This window comes from Thunnus maccoyii, chromosome 1 (genome assembly GCF_910596095.1).
Source record: "Thunnus maccoyii chromosome 1, fThuMac1.1, whole genome shotgun sequence".
Lineage (NCBI taxonomy): Eukaryota > Metazoa > Chordata > Actinopteri > Scombriformes > Scombridae > Thunnus > Thunnus maccoyii.
In genome coordinates, this window is record NC_056533.1 from 21,954,213 (window position 1) to 21,968,734 (window position 14,522).

The 14,522-nt window shown below is 37.1% G+C and overlaps 1 protein-coding gene across 15 annotated transcripts in view; it reads left to right on the plus strand.

Annotated features, from left to right (window-relative positions):
- tead1b (TEA domain family member 1b) overlaps positions 1-13,332 on the plus strand; it is a 56,783-nt gene extending 43,451 nt beyond the window's left edge. For 9 of the 15 annotated variants that reach the window (XM_042397505.1, XM_042397660.1, XM_042397902.1 and 6 more), the window contains 9 exons: positions 40-51; positions 891-1,022; positions 1,316-1,362; positions 1,527-1,588; positions 2,989-3,113; positions 5,335-5,508; positions 7,701-7,841; positions 7,979-8,131; positions 9,836-13,332. In XM_042397505.1, the coding sequence (XP_042253439.1) occupies positions 40-51; positions 891-1,022; positions 1,316-1,362; positions 1,527-1,588; positions 2,989-3,113; positions 5,335-5,508; positions 7,701-7,841; positions 7,979-8,131; positions 9,836-9,949 (960 nt within the window). In that variant the 3' untranslated portion in view covers positions 9,950-13,332. The remainder of the gene's footprint in view (positions 1-39; positions 52-890; positions 1,023-1,315; positions 1,363-1,526; positions 1,589-2,988; positions 3,114-5,334; positions 5,509-7,700; positions 7,842-7,978; positions 8,132-9,835) is intronic. The other 6 variants (XM_042397819.1, XM_042397985.1, XM_042398277.1 and 3 more) reach the window with 1 other exon arrangement.
- The last annotated feature ends 1,190 nt before the right edge of the window (positions 13,333-14,522 follow it).

A 14,522-nucleotide genomic window follows, 5' to 3' on the forward strand; every position in this document is an offset into this window, starting at 1 on the left:
CTGCAAATTTACAATGTAACCTTGTTTGTTTGCATTTAGGTTACAAGTATGGTAAGTATTTATTTTCTGTCTGTGATGCTGTTTCTGCTTTAATTAGGGCCTGCCTCGTCCTTCAGCTGCTAGTTTTGCATTTGTGCTCCTGCCATAGTGACACAATAGCTGCTGCCCAATGTTTTCCCAGTTTATTGGCGTGTCTGTGTGTCATCATACTATTATCATACTGTAGCTTGACTCTGCTCCACCAGCATCTGTTGCCAGCATGCTTACCTTTAGCTTCTGCCACCAGTGAGTCTGCATGGGTTTGCTAGTGCTGTTTTGGTTGCCAAAGTGTGCTCTCTGCTGCAATATTCCTATTAAATTTATAAGGGCCAGTTTGACTTTAAATAATTTTGTAAATGCACATTAACAAAGGACTGTGTCAAAAACAACAAACAATGTGTAGTTTGCTACTTCTGCTTTCACTGTCGGTTAGTCAAGCCATTAACCATTAATGCAAATATATCCTGATAATTTAAAAACCACAGAATTGTCCAGAGATTAAAGAAAAGAAACTAACAGGAGAAAGACTCTTAACCAAGTGGGATTGTTGTCCTTCAGTTTTACTTCAGAAATTCTTTGCAATGTTTAGACATGCAAGCAAATGCAGCCTTGATAGAAATGCTGCTGAATGAGTTTTTTGAGAGTATTTTAGTGGTAGATTAGTCAACAAGCAAACTGTCTTCTAAGTGCATACCTCTGCCAACCATTATATATTGGAATTCAATTGTCATTGTTTATCACATTCTTTTCAAAAAAAAAAAAAAGCTTACACTTAAATAGCAATGTTGATGCAACATGCCCCACCTCCCCTTTCTGTGCGAGTGCTAAGCCTTTTGTGACTGCTGTTAAAGGACCAAGCCGTGAAGGACAAAGCCCTCCAGAGCATGGCCTCCATGTCCTCGGCTCAGATCGTCTCTGCCACGGCTATTCACAACAAGCTCGGCCTGCCAGGCATCCCGCGCCCAGCCTTCCCTGGAGCAGGGGTAAGAGAGCCTTGCCGGCACCCCACTATTGATCCATCCTGTCCAGCTTTCACCCAGGGCAGCCATGGGGCCAACCACGCCAACACCCGGGCCAAATCACATTACACACCACGGCTTTGCACAACTGCCGCTATCAGATAAGCACATGATCAAAAGGAGTGGTAGTCAAGATAACTACATTCACTGAACTAAGAGCCATTTTGATCTTGTCGCTAACAGCTGCTCACAATTGGATGTTCTTTGTTGTTTGTTCTTTGTTGTCTATATATATATATATATATCTCATTCTCTAGTTATGGCAGGGTATGATATCGACTGGTCAGCCAGGATCCTCACAAGAGTAAGTACTTGCTTTGTTGTCAGAAAGATAAATTTGTTTTTAAAATTGACTATAGTCTCATATAAATAAATGGCTAAAAAGACTTTCCTTTCTTTAAGCAATAAATTCAATATGTCGCACCATGGAAGTGTTTTTTTAATGGGTCTGTTATTACTCTATTCCAGTATCAAGCCTTTCACCCAGCAAGCCTATCCCATCCAGCCAGCAGTCACAACAGCCATTTCAAGTGAGAATTTACCTGATTAAGATGATCTCAAATGAACATCACACTGTCATTGTTTGCTGAATCTGAAAACTTTACATAGTTCACTTTAAGCTCAGTCCCTTTCCACATGCGCATTTCTCTGCTTGTTATGAGGAATTTCAAAACCTTCTTAGTTGTTACTTCTGTTTCTTCACTCTTACTGTGAGAAATGGCATATTTTCTTGCTGTAACACAAATACGTTAATAGTGGTCCGAAATGCTTGGGAGATAGCAGCAACAAGACTAATAAAGACAGGCTTCGATACTTTGAACCCACCTTTATTTCCCCCAGAGCACCTTATCGACTGTTTAGCTTCAGTAGGGAGGGAGTAAAGTAAATGTTGGGATTTGTGGATCTGGTAAACATTAAAATCAAATCAGTTCCTGCAATTCCTATTTTTTCCATATTTTTTTTCTGATTTGCAGATTAAAAAACATCTTGTAAGGTTTTAAGCACTCAGTTATTCCTAAAATAATATCAATTAGAATTAAGCAAGCAATGAACCTCCTTGGAAAATCTTGTCCTATAACACATTGTTTTCTCTTAAACTTCCTAGTGAAAATTAAATGATAGAAATAAGAAAATCCAGTGTCCTATTCATGAAATGTGATTTTTTTTTTTTGTGAAAAGTAAAAATAATAAGTGTTTGTTTTTTAACCTCAGAAACCAAAAACATCAGCTATCAGGAGCAGTTAAAGATTTTAATGAGCAGGACTTTGGGACTTAATAATTCCCCAAAAATCTGAGAGTGATGAACACAGTGGATACAAAGCTTGTGGAGATGTTGGAGACCAATTTTTGGCCTTCTGCCATCATTTTATGTCAACAAATCATCTGGCTTTTTTTGATATTACACTAGAACAAACCGTTTTACAAATGCTGTGAAAGATTTTGGTGAAAACTGGTATTTTTTCCAAATGTAATTGTGTTTTGTTTATCATTTCATGTCCTAGAAATTGTCACATACTTTATTGTGTACATATTGGACTGGTTCCAGCCAGTCGCACAGTTATCAACTTTTGGCACATTTTACTGTGTATTCATAATTTTACGACTGTTGTATTTTAGATCATATCTGAGCTTACTAACGTTTCATAAATGAAGCTCAATGTGTTGTGGTGCTTTGACCTATAAATATTTAATTAATTTAGGTTGTACAATTTGTGAATTACTGGGCATTTTTGATGTTCAGTAATCAGTAGGGAAACCAGTAACAACATCCAGAAGACATACAAACCTGACTCCCAACAGATATCCCCAAAAAAATCACAAACTACTGTATATCTCTAACATGACATTAGATTTTATTTGTTTTATTTATTATTTATTTATTTATAGTATTTTAAAACGTACAGTAAAACAACTCTTGATGTCACTGTAGGCTACGAGTCCACAGCAGCTCCAGCCCCTACGGCACCAGCATGGCAGGGCCGCTCCATTGGTACATCTAAACTCCGACTGGTGGAGTTCTCCGCCTTCCTAGAGCAACAGAGAGACCCAGACTCAGTAAGTAGAGCATTATACTAAAGCATGAAATATCACTATCTCATGGTGTTCGTTCCCATCTCTTATCACCCAGTCCTTTCCTCTATGAATACACTGGGACATTTTCCCAGGCACAGAGTCAGCTGAGAGGAGGCCAAAACAAGCTGAGAGAGGAGAAGCCTGGCCTGTAGGGACACACTGCATGAAAACCTGCAGAAATAATGAATGATTGTATATTAATCAGTTCCTCAAAAGGCACGCCAAAACTATATTTAAGCTGTAGACCCCAGCTCAGCAAGACAATCCACAGACTCGCTGAGTGTCATTTGACAAATCAGCAGCCTCAAATCTCACAAACTGCGTCTCACATTTATTGTTTGCTTTAGCAGAAAGCTATTTTTAATGTTTTTCCACATTTCTCTGTGCATTTTCTTTTGGTATCGATACCGCATGACAACAGCCATTAATCTAAAATTCAGCTTAATGCTTGAAATTGTTGTATGTGCCCTAAAGGCTACATGCTGGCAAGGCTGCTCTGTGAGTTTTTAAACTGAAGTGCAGCAGCACATGATCGGGTTTCATACGGTCACAACGAGGGCAACAAACCTCTGAAAATCAAATGTTGTCCTCTGATTTGCTGCTGTTCTTTTTGCTTTTGGCTGTGCAACATGCAACGTTTGAGGTTTAACAGACCACAGATCTTATTCACTGTGTCTGTGAAACAATCCAATTAGTTCAAAAGTTTTTAGTGAATATAACAAACATATCTTGAATGTTGTTATTTTGTTTTTTTTTTTAAACAAAGCACTCACCTTTTTTTCTTCTTCTAGTAGTTGCCTTTGATGTAGATTTTTTTTTCTTAAATGTGAGTGAGGACTGAATTATGCTAATTTACTGTTTTTGAGAAAATAAATAATTGTACTTAGGGATGGGTTCTGGTTCCATTTTGGATCCCGTTCCTGGCTGGCAAACCCAGATTTGTTAAGCTCAGACACTAACATATCTTTTATCAAACCTTTCACCTCTTCTCACTCTTTTTTTTGTTTGGCAATGAAGGTGGAAAGCTTCTAATTCTTAGATGTTGCTGTTGCGGGTTAAAATGCAGCAGATTAGATCAGCTGTAGCTACTTCTGTGAGGCTAAAATGAAAAGTTTGGCTGTTCTGTGGTTAATGTGATCTCTGCAGCCGGCGTCTGTATTCAGCCAAAGATTGTTCGAGCGAAGACGCATCACTCTGTAACACTACTGTACAATTGTGAGTGTGCTGTGTGTTTTTGTAGTTAAACAAAACAACAGAGTGGCGACTCTTCTCTAAAGAAATGATCAGCTGATCACCTCACGTCAATTTAAGACTCTGCCAGTAAAACTTTCATTTATATCAGCATTTTGATCTCATCAATTTTTATAGTTCTGAATCAGGACTTTCAGTTTTTGGAGTAAGTATCTGATGAAGTACAGAAGGCTACAGTGTCAGATACGTTTAATTAACATTTCATAAATTTTGCTGCTCATCTCATTTTCAGGTTGTAGGTACAGGTTGTGAACTTTAATAAAGCTGCCACTAAAAAGTTGTAGCTGTAGTTCTTTTAGCTTTTAGTGAACATAAGATTTGATGAAGGATTTGAAAGGCCTGAGATTTGATAAAATGCTGTCGAACCCCATCCCTAATGTTACTGTATGGCTTTGCGTAATTTCAAGCTGGAGATGAATCTATGTTGAACAGAAATTTGGTTTCTCCGCTTTCTTGCCTTTAACAGAGTCACAACCTGAGTTTATAGACTTTGGATGAAGCAGTCTGGCATTCCAGGCTTAGTTTAATACAAATAAGGGGATCAGTTTGTTTTTGGCTTTACTGGAGCAGAGTGATATTACCTAATTTGTACATCATAAAATAGACGCCTGCAACCTTGCAGACAGCCAAATAAAAAGCAATGTTGCATACGCCTATTTATCATCAGTGAATTCTTGCCAATCTAATTCTGGCTACCTCTTGTTTGTTTGGACTAAAGCTACTTCATGTGCTCAGAATTGGCTCCTTTACATCAGTAAACCTTTCTGTGTCGAGTTTCTGAATACTGATGTGTAATAGATAGATTTATGAAATAGATTATCATGTGAAATTCAAACTGGATAGACTGACTACTAATCTAAATTGAAGGGATTCTACCTGAAAGTCTTTTTTTTAAACATTAAACATTCAGTTTTTTAAAGATATTCTGAACACTTTTTATTTATTCTTTCAGTACAACAAGCACCTATTTGTACATATCGGGCAGACAAATCATTCCTACAGCGACGCCCTGCTGGAGTCGGTGGACATTCGTCAGATTTATGACAAATTCCCAGAAAAGAAGGGAGGACTGAAGGAGCTGTATGGGAAGGGTCCACAGAATTCCTTCTTCCTTATAAAATTCTGGGTGAGTGTGATTGATAAGATTCACAAGTATTATCTAAAATGACTGTGTTTCAGCTTGATTATGTTTTACATACATGTGTTTAATATCATTGTAATCCCTCTTGCAGTGGCACAATGTTAAATGTATGAATCCTACTCAGTGTGTTCAGGTTCGTCTTTAGTGATTGGGTGTAATTGGTCTACATGGAGAAGATTGCTCTCGTAATGTTTGCAGAATGCACTGCTATATTTGGACTTGCATAGCAGGAGAGCTTTTGATCAAAGCACTCGCTAATTCAGTGTAATATCTCCAAACAATGGCGTGACCTGGTTGCACTCCTAATGGCTGTTGAAACATTGCATGTATTTCCTCCCTGATGCAAAATGCTAACTAGCGGCAGCCAACAAAGTAGGGATGATGCACTTGGACCAAGTCCCCTCAAATTCCTTTTGAAGTGACCGACCAATCTAAATTTCAAATGAAAGACAGAATCTGCACAATAATGAATGTATAACTGCTTTGCTTAATGAAGGAGGAGAATGTTGTAGGAGGATGTCTCCTCTTTTTGTATCCGTAATGAACAGGATGTTCAGGGCATAGAAAGGCTGCCCTCTGGGAGCAGACCCGTTCAACCTTGTAAATCAGTCTTTTAACGTAACTTCGTTTAATCCTCTTTAGAATCTTGTTTCCAATAAGGACACATTATCATGCTTATTCAGATGTGGCCAAGATGTACTAATTTTATATGCGACGCACATGGATGATCCAGACAGCTCTGTGATCAGACATTGAAAAAAGGGATTCTTGATACAGAGTTTAATTTAACACATCTTTTAGATACCACATGAAAACATCATTCTGATTTCCTCCAAAAGGCCGAGTACAGTAACCTGCTGTGTCCCACTTCCAGACTTACTGTATACTGTATGTACTGTAATCTAATCTTCAGAATATGCTCTATTTGCCGTTGGTATGCAAAAAAATCAACAGAATTGTTTTATACCAAATGGAAATAATATAATACTTGTACCATCAGATGTCTATTAAACTGTTTTTAAAATGCCAGTTACACTTAAAGAGACAAAGCAAAATGTTTTTCCAAAAGGTTTTTGTTTTCTGAGGTGTCCCTGGAGCTGTTCCACCACCATCCACTTTTTTTTTTTTTTCATTTTTTCCAGCTGTGAGCAGCTCATCCATTTCCTTTGTGCATTGCATGTCAGATAATAGTGTCCATCAACAGGTTTTTTAATATGCATACTGACTGTGTATGCTTTATTTTGTCACTCTTCTTACACTACATACTGCTTAATGTAGTCTGGATTTGGGACACAGTGATAGAGTCAAGTGGAGTAACATCATTTAGTCCTCATGACTTATCTATATTATAGGCAACTCCACCACGTCTTTTCTGCTCTTTTTAACTGACCAGTGAAGGTTTACATTGGGATTATTTGCACTGTTGGGTAGATTTGCAAAATAATGTCATGGAATTATTAAGTGTCCTCTTGTTTCTGGATGTTTAGTATTATGGTTGTTTTTTTGTTTTGGGTTTATTGACCTTTCACACAGATTCTTGTTTAATAATCATCTGTATGATTTTTATTATTTGGTGTTACTGATTCCTTCAACTCACTGGGTCTCGAAAGTATTTCTTCTCTTTGCCGCCTCTTCTGGGGTTTATTCTCCATCAGTGGTTCCTGAACTTTCTCAGAGCAAGGCACCTTTTCATAAGAAATTTTTTGTCATAGACGCCCTCCTTTATGCCGAGCTCTGCGTTTTGTGTTACTATGACAACTGGTGACCATGAGTCATTAGTTGAGGTGTTCCTGCATGTTACACATTTTTAATAACGTGATTTAAATATTTTTTTTACGTCTTCTGTTTTGAAAAAAAATAACATAAAAACATAATTAATTTTAAAGTCACCTCAATTAACGGTGGTGAAATAATATTAAAAATGCACACTAAATGTAGAATGACAATCTGCTTTTTTGTCCTTTTGGTATTGGAATGTTTATGGGCTTGTTGTCGTGCCTTTAGCGCTTCTCTGAATACTTGAAGTGACCCCAATTATTTTATTTCACTAGAGGACAGAATGACATTTTTTAATAACCGTATTTCTCTGTTTTTTGCCAAGTGTTTTGTGTGTATTGCTTATTCCTGTAAATTGGACCCTGAATATTAATTTCCACTGAATGCTCTCCACCTCTCAGGCCGACTTAAACTGCAACATTCAAGATGATACTGGATCTTTCTATGGAGTCACCAGTCAGTATGAGAGCTCGGAGAACATGACCATTACGTGTTCAACAAAGGTGTGCTCCTTTGGAAAGCAGGTGGTCGAGAAAGTTGAGGTAGGGACTCAAATCTTTCAGTCCTGTGAATCAGAACAATGGCTAAAAAATGAACTGTGGAAGTTTTAAGTTACTGGTATGTATTGTTTTTTTATCCCATTAATACATTTCCCATATGTTTTTCTCTTTTTCCTTAGACTGAATATGCGCGGTTTGAGAATGGACGCTTTGTCTACCGAATAAGCAGGTCTCCCATGTGTGAATACATGATCAACTTCATCCATAAGCTAAAACATCTGCCAGAGAAATACATGATGAACAGTGTGCTGGAGAACTTCACTATCTTATTGGTAATCACCTCACTGACCTGAGTGGGCGAGTTCCCTCCCCAGGACCCTCATTCTTCTTCTTTTTCGCTGTCAGGGTGTGTTGGTGGCTCCAGCTGGCTTGAAAAAAATAGGGAGGGGGGGTTGACTGGATCTTGAGATGAGTTCCTCTCTGGTCTTGCATTCCTTTCATTCCACAGGGGATGAAACACATTGTCAGGAGCCTCATTATCTGCAGGGAAAAAGGGAGGATAAGAGGGGGCAGGAACCCCTGTTATTAGTCATCACACAGGGTCTTAAAGTGTCATTCACCACCACTAAGAAAGCAAAAAATAAATAAAGAGTGAGAGGCATAGATCCATATGTAGGCGTGTGCACTCAAAATAGTAACGTGGGACCAGATGAATAAAGGATGCATATGCAAAAAATACCGCGCATATGCCATTTCCCACATAAACGGATATTTACAAAGACAGAGTGGGCTGTGAGAACATCCTCATTCACACTTTAGATCATGCGCACATATGGTTTTGAGAGCAATTTGAGGGTGATATGATACAGTGGAGATTGAAAAATAAGATGAGAGGTGGAATCTACAGTGACAGTAAAGCTTTCTGCAAGTTTCACAGATTGTGTGAATCTTTTTTTGTAGTCTACACAGCAATCTGTCAAATGCCCCATCAAAGGCAACAATACAAACTACAAATTTTGATAGATTGGAGGCATCATGTTATCTTGTTATTATGTGAAGTAATCTGTAAAGTCTGTTTACATATGAGCCCAATAAGCTAAATCTTTCATCACTCTTCTGACATTTATTGATGGTAATTGAGGTGATTAAGGGCGTCTCTACATCCACTTATGATTAACTGTGGGAGTGGAAATCAGGATCGTGTTTGTACGCTCAGTTTCAGTGATTTGAGATTTATAAAAGAGTTTAGTCGTGAGTCTTATGCATGAAAAAATAAAACTCACCACAAATCTGTTGGCAAAAAAACAGAAATTCAAAATTATAAAGTTAGTGCACTTATTGTTTTATACATTTTTATCACTGGCAAACAACACTGTGCACAAGCCTGATTTCCACTGGTGTAGTCAAGTAGAGTAAGTTAAAAGTAAGTAAGTTAAGTAGACACGCCCTTAAACACGTTTAACTTCTGTCTGCTACATGAGTTTAGACCTGTCAGGGGAAAAAATAAGGGGCAAAGAAGTAGTGAAGTTTCACAGATTACACTGCCAGAGCAGTTGTCGTTCAGTTGTCGTTATGTACGTCCGTTACACACACAATTTGTGACATGGGTATGTACTAGTAATGATTTCAATCATCATCATTAAATGCAATCACTTTGTTTTACAAACTTTACGAAATGCTTCCCAATAATGGATAAAATGAAAATGTCATAAACAGGAGGGAAATAAAATGATGCCTCCAGTATGAATTAAAAATGGATAAAAATGATCACACAAAAGTTTTTTATTAATTCTATGAAAATGGAAAGTTCATGAATGCAGCTTTGATGGATATTTTATAGATTATTCTGTAGAAACAAAAAAAATCACAATCAGTGAAATTGGCTAATTTATTTTTTCCATCTAATCTAATCTAATCTCTAATCAGATCACCTGTGGGCCTCTGGACTTTTGATTCTAAAAAAAAAGAAAAAAGATAACATCACATGATGTGTAGGTCCTTTCTACTAGAAACTGACCCTGTCTCTTCTCTTGCAGGTGGTGACGAACAGGGACACCCAGGAGACGCTGTTATGTATGGCGTGTGTGTTTGAAGTTTCAAACAGTGAGCACGGCGCTCAGCATCATATCTACAGACTGGTAAAGGAATGAGAAGCTCTGAGCTCCCCCCCGCCCCCTTAATCCCCTCTTTTCATAGACTTTCCAACCTCAAAACAAGTGGCAGTGCCTCTACCTGAAAGTCACACCTACAATGCTTTTCGGTCATGGTATCGGGTTAAGTCCGTTGTTATGAATATGTTTTTAATATAAGTGTTTGTAATTTGACTGCAGCTGTGAATTGCGGTACAGTTGTTTTATGTTTTAAATACGGGAATTCTCATTTAAAAATATGTTGAGTTGGTCTCTGTTGGGTATAAATGTGGCCGTTCCTAAAGAATTTACTAGATTAATTTGGTAAATGGAAATATGTGTGTTGTCTTCTTCTGCTTTGTTATGTGGACTAAGAAAAGAAAAAAGGATGCTGGCCTTTTCTACCAGTGTCCTGATGTGGTCTGTGTAATATATTTGAGTATGTTTCGTATGTCTGTAGTTCATAATTTGTGAGCATACATACTGTAGATATACAGACATGCACCCACAGCCAATAGATTTTCCAAAGAAACAAAACTAACAACACTAAATAGACAGTAGTTGAAAGCAAGTGATCATGGTTGTGAATATTGCTAAATTACTGCTATTTCTTTTTTTTTTTTAAAAATCAGCCTTGAGTCGTATATTTATCCCTGTTTAAGCACTCCAAGTCTTAGACACTAACAACAGAATGAATGCACTGTGAAAATACTACAAACGTTTTGCCTGCATCTGCTCCAAAAATGTAGGAGGTCCTACTTCCTGTAAAGCATTTCTGTGCTGCAAACGAGTCTTTGCTCTGTGATAACTGATAGGAGAATTTTTAGGTTTTAGACAGGTGAAAGCACTGCTAAAATTACTTTAACCGGACTCTCATCTTGTCCAAAAGCACTTTGTTCCCCTTCCTGGACTTGCCTTAGTGATGCTTACCTTTCTTATTTTTTTTTTTCCTTTTAAAGATCTGTGTTTTTTAAGATAACAGTTTAAATAATCATAACACTATAAATCACTTGTAGAGAGCAGGCCTTGTTCAGTATGCCACGGCATTGCCCCTGAAAGACTCAGAATATCATTCCCCTCTGGGATCACGGTGTGATTATAACTCCAAGCCAGAGTGTCGCTGCCTTTGCGTTCACACTACGTTCACATGTTTCTGTGGCCTACACCAATCCCGAGCCTTAAACATGTTATAGCTGTGTGAACTTCAGAAGATGCCACTAAAACTGTGATCTCTATGCGGGAGAAAAAAACTCTTTATATGTTTGCATTGTGTAAGAAATTCACAACACAATCTGCCAAAGTGTAAGTGTACAGTGCCTTAGAGTATATTCTAACATTACCCAACATTGCCCTTTGCTTTGTTTTAAGACTAAAATCAGTTTTGTGGATGAGAGGCTAAAATCACTCACCAGTGTTACACCTAGTACATCTCCACATTTAAGAAATTGTTTCTTATAATTGGTACACTCCTAGAAATACAGTTTTTGTTGTTTTTTTTGTGAGGCAGTACACTTGTGTTAAATTAAGTTTGCAATTTTAAGCTCAGAAACCGTTACAAAGCTTCAAGATTATACAGGTTCTATTTTTCTCTAACTCTGTAATATGTTCCTAAAGTATCAGCCTTTTTCTAAGAGTGTACTATAAACACAGACTGACTGCCTTTCCTGTTGTAAAAGACCAAAAATACACAGATACAGTCGATCTCTTGTCATGTCCTGCATGGTAGCAAGGAAGTGCCTTTGGTTTAAAAAAAAAATTTACAGCTTCAAAAACATCAAAATGACAGAAATTTAAAAAAAAAAAAAAGTAATGTTGCTAGACCAAAAATGAGACATAAGTGAAACCAATCACCACATTTGCCTTTTTAAAGGATTGTAATGATAGCAGGGGGAAGCTGGTTACTAGTAAATGATATATTCATTTTTATTACATTGTAAATTGATTTCAGAAATAATGTATTTGAAGAAAAACCTATTTCTTTGCTTGCGGTCAAAGACTGACAGACCTGCTGATAATGTACAGCAGCTGACTGCATGCAGGATGTCAACTCGTAAACACTGCAGCTGTCTGCTTCGTGCACACTTGCAGGTTCAAGTGTTTTTTTCTTTTTTCTTTTTTTTTTTTTAAAAAAAAGGTTTTTGGGAACATTATGGTTTCCTCTTTCCTGCGACAACACACTCGCATGATGTGAAAACCACAGAAACATCCAACTTTCACAATGTTACCTTTGATGCAGGCGCAGCTGTTGACGAGGCAGGGACCAAACAAGCTTGTATCATTTATTATCTTTCAGAACAGAAAGTTAATTTAATAGTAAGCTATAAATACATGAATTCACATTATTCTAAAATGTTTTAATGTGTTTAAATGGAAAACGTATCCATAAAAACTCTTAAATTGTTTCCAAAACTGGGTCCTAAGTGCGCTAAAAGATGCTGTTTCATAAACTGAACTAATTTTAAAACTACTAGTGTGGACGAGGCCGTCGAGGTTAATACTTTTCACCATAAGGACCATAGCTACTCAAACATTTACCGTTTCTAACAAGAATTATAATCATCGAAGTATTTTAATCGAAGAAGCTCTAAATAATTGCAGACAATGTCTCTGGTGGATGCAGATAAAGTTCAATCATTCAGTATTTTGCCACAGTCCTGTGGACACTGTGGAGTTTTAATAGGCTTTTTCTTATGTTTACCCTGTGTATCTGTTCACATTTATTGATTACATAGTGAGATGTTCCTGTTTTCTTATTGTACTTGTATACAGTTGTACTTGGTTTCGTGATGAATTGTATATTGCAAGCCCAATAAGATGGTAATGATGTTACTGCTGCACTGCTGGTACATTGTGACATGTGGTTTCAACACTAAAACAGCAGGACTGATGCCTTTGATGGCATGAATGTCTGGTGAACCATTTGAATATAAAATGGACACACAAAAAAAAATAAAACAACTAAGTCAACGAATCATGCTACAAACATATCAGCAGTTTGGCTCTTGTTATTTGTAATTTTGTTGAAGAGTAGGTACTGGTACCTTTTTTTTTTGTTTTATGACCATTTTCAGATGGTGGCTTTAAAGTGATTTTTCACATAGCTCACATAGTTGTCATACACACATTTGGGTTTTGTGTGCAGACTTTTTTGTAAAAAGGTGCTTTGTACAAAATGATATCTTAGCTTTTCTTGGTACAGATGTGTGATATCTTTTCATATCCATGACAGTAACGTTGTTGGAGCAAGAAAGAGAAAGGAAGCTCTGCTATGTTTGTGTGTTCTGCATATGGTCTTGTCTCTGCTCTGTAACATTATGATGCCTTCTTGATAATAGTAGATATTTTGTAGCTTTCTAGATACTTTGTATGTATGCAATATTGAAGTTAAATAAATCTGAAAAATATCGGCTCGTTTTTGTTGTCACTTCAATAAAACATTTAACTTAATTACTGTGCATTTGACTAATCACTCAGACAAACTGTGTGAATCAATCTTCACCATCCAATTAACTCTTGAGCTGCAAAAGCATCAGATCAACAGTAGCTGCAGTCTGTCACTATTTCACATGACAGGAAACTTTAATGTAAACCAATGTAGTAACAAAATCCAACACCAGATGGAGACATTGTTCATTTAAAAGTGATTATATTTTGATTTCTGTCCCTTTGAGTTTGTCATGAGTTAAACCACCAGTATAATGTATTTGTTTCTTTAAAGTAACATTTGAAGGCAAACATTTGGTGATCAGATATAATTTAAATACTTTAAAGGCCCAACTAGTGATCATTTTGTCCATTAAAATTGTAGGTATAGTAACGCATAAATGAACAGTTTGAGTGATGGGTGATAAATAAAACTAAAATGGGAAATAGTAGCTTGTCTTCCTGCTGTTTTTAAAAGCATTAAAGATGAAAATGAATAAATTATATTAGCTTGATTATTTTGGTTTTGAGTTTTTTGGTCGAGTGACTCTGGAGGCAGTAAAGGCTTTGTCCGAAGGGGAGTCCACACAGGAAACTGTTGCTCTGAACACTGTGATAGAATTGATTATTACTTCTGGACTAGAGGGGTACACGAACCCAACTGCTGGTACAAATTATGCATATGAAAGGGCTAAAAACTTGTCTTTCTGCAGGATATCTGACAACAGATTTCAATGAAAGCTTGTGTCCACAGGCCAAGAAAAAGTGATTAGTTTTTGGAGTGGATAGCACCACCATGTGGCCACATAACTCATCAACTCCTGAACTGTGAATCCCACAAGCAAATTTACATTTTTCTAGATTCAGGAAAGGCAATTTTACATGCACATATAAACTGAGTGATCCTGCAAAACTGTGTAGCATTTAACCTTTAGGTGACACTACACAAACATTATACATTTAATTGGCCAATACTCGATAGCCTTCTTCAACCACAAGTTCTGATAAAAGGAACAGATGTTTGTTAAAATATCTTAGGTTAAGACTGCTGGGCGAGGCATACAGCAGCACAGCGAGGCAAAGTCTGTTTAACAGGAAATTGCTTGACAAAAATGAGCAACAGTTTTCTTTGTATATCAAGGCTCTTAAGTCAAGGTGAAGTCTGAAAGTA